Below are 10,496 nucleotides of genomic sequence, written 5' to 3'. Positions count from 1 at the left end.
CGTGGCATAAAAAACAAAACACAGAGAACATTTTAGTAAAGAAATACAGATGTGCTAGTCTCTCCACAGCTGGAATGGGTAACATGTGGTACTAAAAACTTATATTACGCACCAAATTGATTTTATATGCAGAAGCATTGAGCCTGATGATTCTGCACCTTCAATAAATCAGAAAAAAGCAAAAAAATTGACTTAAAGCAACTAAAATATATAAAATCAAAGTTTTTTTTAATTCAGATAATTCATTAATAAGGAAAATGTTCACCCTCATTGATGTTCACCCGAACTGACGCATCAATGAGGTCTCTTTATTAATAGTCACTTTGTCCAAAAGTGCTGGGTTTGCACAAGTAAGTACGTATTTTTTGTGAGTAATACCTGCCTCTCCTTTGCTGGAACCCAATAATCTGCCTCTTTGTCTGCTTTTGTGTGCTTTAAACAAGCTAAGTGAATTTTTTCATGTCTGATATCATGTGTCGTAGTTCCAGGGTTTTGTTTCTGGCTCTGGTTTTGATTTTATTACCACTCTAGTTATGTTGAGCTTTCCTGTCTCTAACTCTTTAGTGTCAGTTGCTGTTTGGTTATTTGCTGTTTTATGCCAAACATTTGGTGTTTTTTGGCATCTAGATTCCTTTTCCCTCCTCCCTCCTGTTGTTATCAGTTGTTTACTGTTTATTTCACTCCCTGTGTCCATGTAGTCTGGCCTACCTGTTGCTCTTCACCAGATCACTGTTGGTTTCCCTGTTTTGAGTCTGTGCATTCCTGCTTCATAGATTTTTTTGCTTAACACCAAATAAATACTCGTTATTTGTTTGTTTAAACCAACATTTCCGCATTATAACCCATCAACAATACACAAGTGAATTTAATAAAATAAAATAAACAAAAGCTAAAATTGGTCAGCCCCTTATTCATAAGAAAGCACAGTAAAACCCACAAGTCTGAGTATATTTTCCAGACATAATAAATCCTTAATTATTAACCTGTGAGCACTCAGAGCAACGCTGTCGTGGGAAACATATTGAACTTTGAGGACAGAGACAAAGTATTCCTAGTATTGGCTTGAGTTTTATCTACTGAGGCTCCTTTAAAGACATATTGTTGCAAACCAACTATATGAACAACTTTAAAAATATGATTTAAATATCAAAGTACCCCTAGGTGTACTGTACACACAGTTATCTTTGCAACAAGAAAAAAAAATAAGCACATTGAAGTGGAATAGATTTAGTTTTTTTTCTGCTAATACTTTGTGTGTTAAACTTCAAATTATATTTACATTAAGCAGTTTTTCTGCTTAAATAAAGAATGAATTTATCTTCACCACAGAGTGAGTGTGCACCTTTCAGTAACATTTCTACGTGCAAAAACAAGAGGCAGCAGGTCTGAACTTTTCCATGTAAACGGCTAGCTATCATGAGATAAGAGTCACAACAGTGGAAGTTTCAGGGTGTGGAGCAACGCTGTGAGCAAGGTGTGGCTGATCAAATCAGTTCAGTCACCTGGGTAAATAAAGTTTGGTTATATGGTCAAACAAAACCAATAAAAAAAACAAAGGGATATGGGATATTGTATAAAAACAAGACAGGGTGAGATTAATTTAAAAAAAAAAAAACTGACCAGGCACTGAAATCACTTTTATTTCTTTGCTGACAAACACCGGATAAAAATAATGCTTGTTAAAGCTCACAATGATCTAAAGTAACTTGACAGATGATTCATTTGGTATCTATCAAAGTTTAGATTATTATTATTTTCTGACAAAAGCTGGACTGATTTTTTTTTTTTTAAGTAAAACTGTGTCAAAGCTCAAAATGATGAGACAGGAGCATGAAGGTTTCCGGGTTTTGTCCATCTAGTCGGAGTCGCTGCTGCAGGAGCTGCTGGAAGACTACAACAGACAACATGAGTCGTGTTATTCATCAAAACTCACGAGAAGCTCAGTTTGTCAAAGTTTATCTAGCATTTAAAAAAGGCTGTCATGCAGGTATTGCAAGTTTTGCAAAAGCACTATGAAAAATACATTTCTGTGTTTTCCTGTGAGTTGCAAGTCCACAATTTGGTTGTGTTGTACAAATTTCTCATGTTATATGTCACACTTTGAATTTGTGGTTCGGTGCAATCAGTCTTACCCCGTGGCTGTCCTTTCCTTTCTTGTGACAGTGGCCATGCTTGTGATCGTGCTTGTGCTTATGTTTGTCCTTTTTCTTGTCCTTTTTCTTGTCCTTGTGTCCATGTCCGTGTCCATGTCCGTGCCCGTGCCCGTGCCCGTGCCCTTGGCAGGATCCGTGTCCTCCATGTGGCCCATGGTGCTGAGGAGGACAGGTTGGTGGGACAGTCCCTGGAGGATAACCCTGTGGAGGGTAACCCCCCTGTGGAGGGTAACCCCCCTGCGGAGGGTAACCCCCCTGCGGAGGGCAACCCCCCTGCGGAGGATAGTTCGGGTAACCAGGTGGGCCTAAAAAAAAAGGAGAAATGAGGAATCAGCTGTAAGTTCAAGGTGATGATTGAGGGGGCGATCTAAAAGAGTCGTGTTTACCTTGGTTGTGTCCGTACATTTTGCTGCGTTACCAGGAGAAACTGCAGGTCCTGAAGAATAAAAACACAGATTTTAAATGAAAATCTTTGATAAACACAAAGACAAGAGTATCACAGGTGTATCACAGGTGAACATACCGAGTGCTGAGACCAGATCTGCAGATGCAGACGTCACCTGCTGCTGCTTTTTATGTGCAGCTGAACCTGAAGCAGGGGCTGAGTCTGAACTCCTATCAGACTATTTTCTGTTTTATGACCTACATGGGTGTGTGTGTGTACAATCATTAATATACAGTCAGCAAACTAGATTTTATAAGGGTGCACACCCACAGACCCACATGATCTATTTTGGCCTAGTGGTTAGAGATTTTTTTTTTTATCGTTTGCAGTCCTGCAAAACTTTTGAATACTTGGTGTCACCTGTTGATGCTTATAAAGCTGAGCATCTGCACAGACGTTATGCACAGTCAACACACAGGTGCATCGGTGCAGGTTTCATATTATTATTGAAGGAGACACGTTACGTTTCTGCTGAATTCTGCACTGATTTGTGATGGAAATTTCTTAATCATGAAAATAAAGCACCACATTGCAATTCAGAAGTAGTCCTTGACTTCTTTCATTGTGTCATTTGGGGGTAGAAAGTACAAATACATGTAATATTGGGAGAGACATGTCTGCTGCATTTCCCTGAAATCTAAACTCATACGTAAGATGATTCTTTTCTCACAGAAATTAATATTTCCAGGCTTAAGGCAACATTAATCTCACTTGTGCACTGAAAACACTTTTTGTTGTAATCAGATATGAAAAATGCACCACCCACTGGAATTAAGACACAAAGTTTCCATCCACAGGATGCAGTACACAGATTAAATGGCACAAAAGAAACCATAAACTGTGATAAAAACTGAATTAAAGTGGCTGTACTGGGAGCTGCAGGGTGTGTAACAGTTAGGAGAAAAACAGCACTGAACAAAGGTCCAACCTGCCCTGAGTAAATAAAGATAAGGCACAGAGAGGAAGCAGAACAGCTGAGGTCAAATATAAAGTGGCACAAATGTGGGGACTGACTGTTTTTAAGATTGATTTAGTATAATACAAAAAACACTTGAATGATCATAATTTAACTCAGATACTGTTAGGAACAACCCTCTGCTTGTTACATTTATTTAAAGTCTGCTTCACGTCAGCACGTTGACTGCTGTAAAAGAGCCAGAGGCTCTACTACCAGCTGAGCATCATTTAAACACCACAACCTGCCGGAGCTTTGATGCCATCCCTTTATGACCACAGTGTGCCCACCTTCTTCCACCATGTTAACACACCACATGACAAAACACCTATACTCTCAAACTGGTTTCTTAAGCATGACAATGAGTTCTCTGTGCTTCAATGGCATCCACAGTCAGCAGATCTTAATCAAATAGCCTAATAACCTAAGCTAATCTAGGAGTGGTCCTCCTAACACAGCTGCACACTGATTTTAGTTGCACCTTCTCAAGTATAGATAAACAGTAGTTAAGCCTATGCAGCACACAAAGACTCATGCACCACTCGGCCAGCAGGGGCTGCACAGGGATCATGTTTAATATGAGTACCCACCACTATAACAGGACACACATGAAAGTGAGAAAGAGGCCATAAAGAAAATAAATACATCTTTGTTCTCAAATTCAAATTTATTACCACAGAGATAGATACAAAGTCACCATTATAGGCTCACTGTGTGTTTTACATGATCTAAAAGTGCGTTTGCATTTCTTGGGCCAAAAACAGGTTTATATTTGAGTTAACACAAGATTTTTACATCATAAAAATGATTTTTGTAATGTGTCACGAAGATTTCCAGGTGGAATGTGTTTCATGGAGAAGTCTTCTAGTCAGAGTCACTGCTGCAGGAGCTGCTGGAGGACTGCAGGAGGGATAAACACAAGATATTTTAAATACTCTGAAAGTATCTAGCACACTGATTTAATCTCAGTTTTATATCCTCCATTCTGAGTTACTGTAAAAGTGATGGCATCAGATCATCAAGGTTGTTGGCTCAGTGTGACCAACTGTGACAAATTCAGACAAGACTGAGCAAGTTATAAAAACATCAGTGTTGAAAGTCGATACTTGGTGAGTTACACTTGGATAAAATGCTTCACTGAAAATCGGTTTTCAGGAAGGATTGCGCAAACTTGCTAGTTTCATCATACCTCACCTCTGTGTGAACTGCTATTCAGTAGTGCAGTGCTGCACTCCTGAATTCTACCCTGTTCGTAGCCTTTCCCTTCCCGAATGTTCACAGCTGGGACACTGGCTTTAATAACCTTTACTCTAAAGCACTAGTCGTGAAAACCAAAACAATAAGTCTTAGGTTGTGTGGAGCTCCGGGAAGCCGCAGATTTGTGTCAAAATCTGTGTGTGATCATGAATTTGAGCAAACCTATTAAGTTACTCATAGGTTTGACACTGGTATTATAAATGAAGACACATGCAGCTACAGGGACTCTGCCCGAGGTCTCTTCCCCTTAGAACAAAACTTACTCTCATCAAGTGCTGCTCATAGGTGATCCTTGGACTGTCTTTTGGTTCTCCCTCTAATATTGTTGAGTATTTTTTATTACAGTAACTAAAGAAAATATAAAGCAGATCTAATAGCATAGCAAAATGTACATTGTTGCATAAATAATCATATCTTACCCCATGACACTTTTTTCCTTTCTTGTGGCAATGACCATGCTTGTGGCCATGTTTATGCTTGTGGTGGTGACCATGATGTCCATGGCCATGCCCGTGACCATGATGTCCATGGCCATGCCCGTGACCATGATGTCCACGGCCATGACCGTGGTGTCCATGACCGTGGTGTCCATGACCGTGGCCATGACCATGCCCATCACCATGTCCATGAGTAGATCCGCAGCCGGGTCCTACCACGTGGCCATGACCTCCAGATTCTCCACAAGGTGAGGTCACTGGACAGCATCCAAATGGACCAGGCTGAGGTGGACATGAAGGTGGTGGGGCAGGGCCTGGTGGACATCCTCCTGGCGCTGGATGAGGTTGACATCCTCCTTTTAAAAATAAAATTTTGCTCCTTAAAATTCAATGAATAAATATTTACAAAAACAACTGAGGAATCAGGAAATAAAAGTGATTTCTTTACCTTTGTTATGCCTGAACATGTCAAATGATCTGATCTAAAACCAGAAACTCAAAAAACGTGGTGTCACCCGTTACCTGTTAATGTAAGGGAAAAGTTTAATTGTAATGATAACTCAGAGAAGACGGATAAAAAGAAAAATCCACAGTGAAAAAGACAAAAGTTTAGTTAAATGTTTTTAAACTGGTTAAAATATAGAATCATACGATGTATGAACAAATGAAATGAATATATAAGAAAGCCACAGCACAGTATAATTACTATAAACTACTCATCAGAAGGAAAGTTCACACTCGTAAACAGACTTTTGTCCATAAAACTAGAAATAGTACCAGATGCATAAACACATATTTCATGGTAATTATTCCTACATATCCACGAATGGACTTACTGTGTGTTGCACTGCAGATCAACAGACACAGCGTTCAGCTGACCCTGCCGTTTTATAAAGCCACACCTCTATTATGAAATCCATCTTACATCATCAGGCGCAAGCCTGAACTCCCACCACAAGATGTCATGCCATCATTTGTTAAATTAATCCCAGCAAACACAATGATGGATTTCATAGGATCTGTGTCTGGTGCAGCTACTAATAAATCATCAGAATCAGAATCAGAATACTTTATTAATCCTGAGGGAAATTAGGGAATCATCATCATCAAATCACAGCCTTTGTGTTTGTGCTGTGTTACAATTGGAATGTCCGATCTTGTTCCATAGACTATATTCAAAACATAGAGACAATTTGCTGGTCTGCTGATGTGAAAGTGCCTCAAACTGTCATTTTTTTTGATCAAGGTCAAGGTCAAATGTATTTATATAGCACTTTTCCAGACAGACGATGCTGCATAAAGCTCTGTGTTAAAAGCCAGGACATAAAAATATGTCTTTAGCAGTGATTTAAATTAATCAAGTGTTTGTTCAAGTCTAATATTTAGCGGAAGACTATTCCAAAGTCTGGGACCTGCCACAGAGAAGGCTCTATCGCCACGAGATTTGAGATTAGTCCATGGGATGGATAGCATTAATTTTGAGCTAGACCTCATGGTTTTTCCTGGAGCATAAACAGAAAGGACCTCAGGCAGGTAAGAAGGGGCTTGGGTGTTAAGTGACTTAAGAACAAAAGATAAAAGTTTAAATTGGGTCCTGTAGGAGACAGAAAGCTAAAAAATTGGGGTTATATGCTCTCTTTGTTTGGCATTATTTAGCAGGTGAGCTAACTGGTACCAAACGGAGATGTCCAAAATAGTCCTGGCTCTGTAAAAGGACATCAGACAAAAAAACTGAACAGATATTTTAATAATCAGTTTTCATATTTATTTATTTTTTTCAACACAAGATAACCATATAGCGGAAGCTGATTATAGGTTTACACAAAGTGTGTGTACAAAAAGATGAATGTAGACTCTAGATTTTGTTTTCCAACACTAAAAAAAACTGCATTCTCTTTGATGACCAGCAGGGGGCAGCGAGGTGCAAAAGAATTTAATTGCATGATTTCACAGATATACTTGCTTCTGATTTATGAACTCGGTGAACAATTTCCAGATGATTTTAGTTCTACAACATAATGTTATTTTTGAAAATCATGTTCCAGAGCAAAGAGACACTGAAGCAGGCTTTGCGTTAAGGCAGAGCTGCCTTGTGACTGACAGGTTGCTACCCCGTGAGAATGCAGTTTCCTCAGTTTCTCAGGTAGAGTTGAGCCACTCTTGTCATGTTCTAATTCAAAAACAAACATAGGCTCAAAATGATACTCCACAAACCCAGATATCCAGTTTTTATTCATATGTGAATGAGCATTCTGTTTTACATATTCTTTATGTTTAATGTATTTTTACATCTGTTAAAGTTATTTTTAAGTAAACATTAAAAGAAATGAGACAGGAAAGGCTAAGATAGTAATGTGTCCTTGCAGGTTCCTCCAGACATCTTCATCTAGTCAGAGTCACTGCTGCAGGAGCTGCTGGAGTCCTGGAGAAGAGACAGATAATATTTGGTGAATTCCTCATGCTGATTCTAAATTCTAAACTCTTTTTGACTCAGTGGTTAGGATGAGGGGTTTATTTTTCACTTATGACCTCAAATTATCCTTAAAATTGGCTTAAAGTGTATATTTGCTGACCTGCTATATGGTGATAACCTTTCAAACATATATTATAAATAACAGAGAATTTCAGTGATATTTTTCAGGATGTATTACACAAACATGTCACGCTTCACTTGCAGCTGAATAACATCTACTTCCTGTTGTGGATAAAATATTTACTGCTGCAGTATTCAGACTTACCCATGATATTCCCTCCCCTTCTTGTGGCAGAACAGGTGCCCGTGTCCTCCCCTGTGTCTGCACCTACGCTTCTAACATCCAGGACGATGGTGTCCATGGTGTCCATGGTATCCATGGTGCCCATAGTGTCCATGGTGTCCATGGAGCCCGTGGTACCCATGTCCCCAATATCCATTACCATATCCCCCACAGCCATTACCATATCCCATATAGCCACCACCAAATACCCCATGGTGACCACCAAATCCGGGAGGCCTGAGGCCGGGGTTGAGAAGTCCACTAAGAAAGCCACTACCATGTCCGTGGTGACCATGGTGCCCATGGGGGCCGTGGTGGCCGTGGTGACCATGGTGGCCATGTCCATGATGTCCGTGCCCTGGAATTAGTCATAAATTAAATCTTTAGGATATAAATTCTAAAAGAAAAATCAAATCTGCAAAGCACACATGATGAGCGCTGTGTATTTACCAAACATTTCAAAACTGCAAAATTCAGATCCTTGAGTTCACCAAAATCTGTTCAGAAAATAAAACACAATATATTCAAACATAAAAAAATTACATATATACATATTATCACGAGCAGAGATTCAGTGTTAAACTTACTGTTCACCGGAAAGTTGATCCACTGACTCGCCTGTCACCTGCCACTCTTTATATGTAAAGCCACACCTCAACCTAAATCATACTGAACACCCATTACACACGTGAGCCCACAGTTCAATGTAACACAAAACTACGCTTAGATTTGATGTTTAGTTACTTAGTGAACAGTGTGATTAACAGGGCTCTTTGTTCCTGCATTTTTCTCGTGCCAAACAGGTGTGATGATACCAGGAACAAAAACCCAGATCTGTTCAGAGAAAAGGAACTTCATAGAAAACTTTGTTTTTTTTCTTAGAGTTGTTTGTTTTGTTGATATGGCTACACAAACAAAACTGTTTTAAAGGCATTGCATCCATAAATAAAGGGACCTGGTCTAGCTGTTAACATTTTATGGTTGAAATTATGATGATTAGCCATTTTTGTTTGTCAATTCTTTCATTTACATTTGTGATGGAGAGCTCTACTATGAACGGTGTTAAACATCCCCTCGGTATTTTTCCATTATCTAGATTCACTTACTCTAATATTGTCAGCTGGGATACCCCAGTTGACCCCCTATATGTTCACATGATCATATGACTCTTCTTCCACAGAAAATGATCCCTATGAGTGTCACCATCTCGAGTCAAAGACGTCGTCAGATGATGGTGATTAAATGGAGATTTAAAAAATATATAAATATCACAAAAATATAAGAGTAAAATGCATTTAAAGGGTTTGAGGGTAAAGATTACATTCACAAACCAGAACTCGAACATGGACTTAGTCTACATTCATAATTCAGCAAATCAGTGTAGATGTCCTGTTTCAGGATCATATATAAATGCTTATAAAACACTAAGAACAAATAAAAAATACAGTTGCATCATTATTTATGACTGATGTTCATCAGTAATAAACACAAAGACCTGACACTCCTACTGTCCTCATAGAGGTCTGAGGTAGCTTCCAGGAATGATGATGCTGTTTCTGGAGAACTGATTGAACCTGCTCACTGAACAGATTAGGTTCTCATGTTACTAGGGTGATGCACCTTTTAGTACAGAAATCCCAGGTTAAACCTGAAGTTACCTGGGTAAGATGAATTCATGCTACCTGGTGCAGGCTTCAGGTTAGTTTTCACATATCAACAGATAAGAAATCACCACATGCAGAAGTCACAACAGTGACGCTATTGTCCGAGGATCTGATTGGTCAATCAGATCCTCGGACAATAGCGTCACTGTTCCTGGAAGACACCTGCTGGCACACAGAGCATACACCGAAATACAGTTTAATAAATCTAAAGTTTAAATGGATCCAGTTTAAAGTTTCAGAGCGCTAATGAGCAGCTGTCACCTTAGAAATAAACAGCTGCACTGAGAGCGCACTCAGAGGTAAAAGAAGTAACCTGAATTAAAACTTTCATTCTACTGTTTTATGTGCTGAATCACCATATTAGTAACTTTAATCTCTCATCTTATTTCTATAAATGTTTTACTGATATATTTTTATGTTCTTTATACATTTCGAATCACCATTTGCTTCCAAGAACGCTCTTTTTTAAAAAGCAGCACCCACTAAGCTACAGAGTCACAATACAAGGCTTTCAATTGTGCATTATGCGCCCAGTTATTAAAACACATTAATAAAACAAAACATTCGTCATGACCACACCAGCTACTGGACTGCAGCCTGAAAAAAACATGCACATAATGGAATAACAGGAATGGTTTTAATGACATGAGCTATGTGCTGTATTAGGTGAGGCAGGGCGTTGCTGCAGAAAGCAGTCGAACTCGTTGACTGTGACTGTGAATAAAGGATAAAACATCACGGGACGTCCGTGTCATGGTGGCTGTGCTTCATGTTACTGAGTCAAATTGTTAAAAACCAAAAACAAACATTTGGCCTTATCCGAGTAAGC

General features: G+C 39.1%; 2 protein-coding genes across 3 annotated transcripts; both read right to left on the bottom strand.

Annotated features, from left to right (window-relative positions):
• Positions 1-1,785: 1,785 nt before the first annotated feature.
• Positions 1,786-2,665, bottom strand: LOC120730933 (glycine-rich protein A3-like). Its single transcript, XM_040027550.1, has 3 exons — positions 2,540-2,665; positions 2,133-2,458; positions 1,786-1,891 (listed from the first exon to the last, which is right to left on the bottom strand). The coding sequence occupies exons 1-3, from the start codon at positions 2,556-2,558 to the stop codon at positions 1,856-1,858; spliced, it is 381 nt and encodes a 126-aa protein (XP_039883484.1). The 5' UTR covers positions 2,559-2,665; the 3' UTR covers positions 1,786-1,855.
• A 1,536-nt stretch (positions 2,666-4,201) lies between these two features.
• Positions 4,202-6,158, bottom strand: LOC120730932 (urease accessory protein UreE-like). Of its 2 annotated transcripts, none has more exons than XM_040027548.1 (4): positions 6,084-6,158; positions 5,696-5,769; positions 5,230-5,600; positions 4,202-4,453 (listed from the first exon to the last, which is right to left on the bottom strand). In XM_040027548.1, the coding sequence occupies exons 2-4, from the start codon at positions 5,712-5,714 to the stop codon at positions 4,418-4,420; spliced, it is 426 nt and encodes a 141-aa protein (XP_039883482.1). In that variant the 5' UTR covers positions 5,715-5,769; positions 6,084-6,158; the 3' UTR covers positions 4,202-4,417. The 2 variants fall into 2 exon arrangements, with proteins under 2 accessions (XP_039883482.1, XP_039883483.1); XM_040027549.1 differs by having other exon boundaries at positions 5,230-5,603; positions 6,084-6,145.
• Positions 6,159-10,496: the final 4,338 nt, after the last annotated feature.

Source organism: Simochromis diagramma, unplaced genomic scaffold (assembly GCF_900408965.1).
Source record: "Simochromis diagramma unplaced genomic scaffold, fSimDia1.1 OVJJ01000343.1, whole genome shotgun sequence".
Classification (NCBI taxonomy): domain Eukaryota; kingdom Metazoa; phylum Chordata; class Actinopteri; order Cichliformes; family Cichlidae; genus Simochromis; species Simochromis diagramma.
This window is presented reverse-complemented; position numbering and strand designations above follow the sequence as displayed.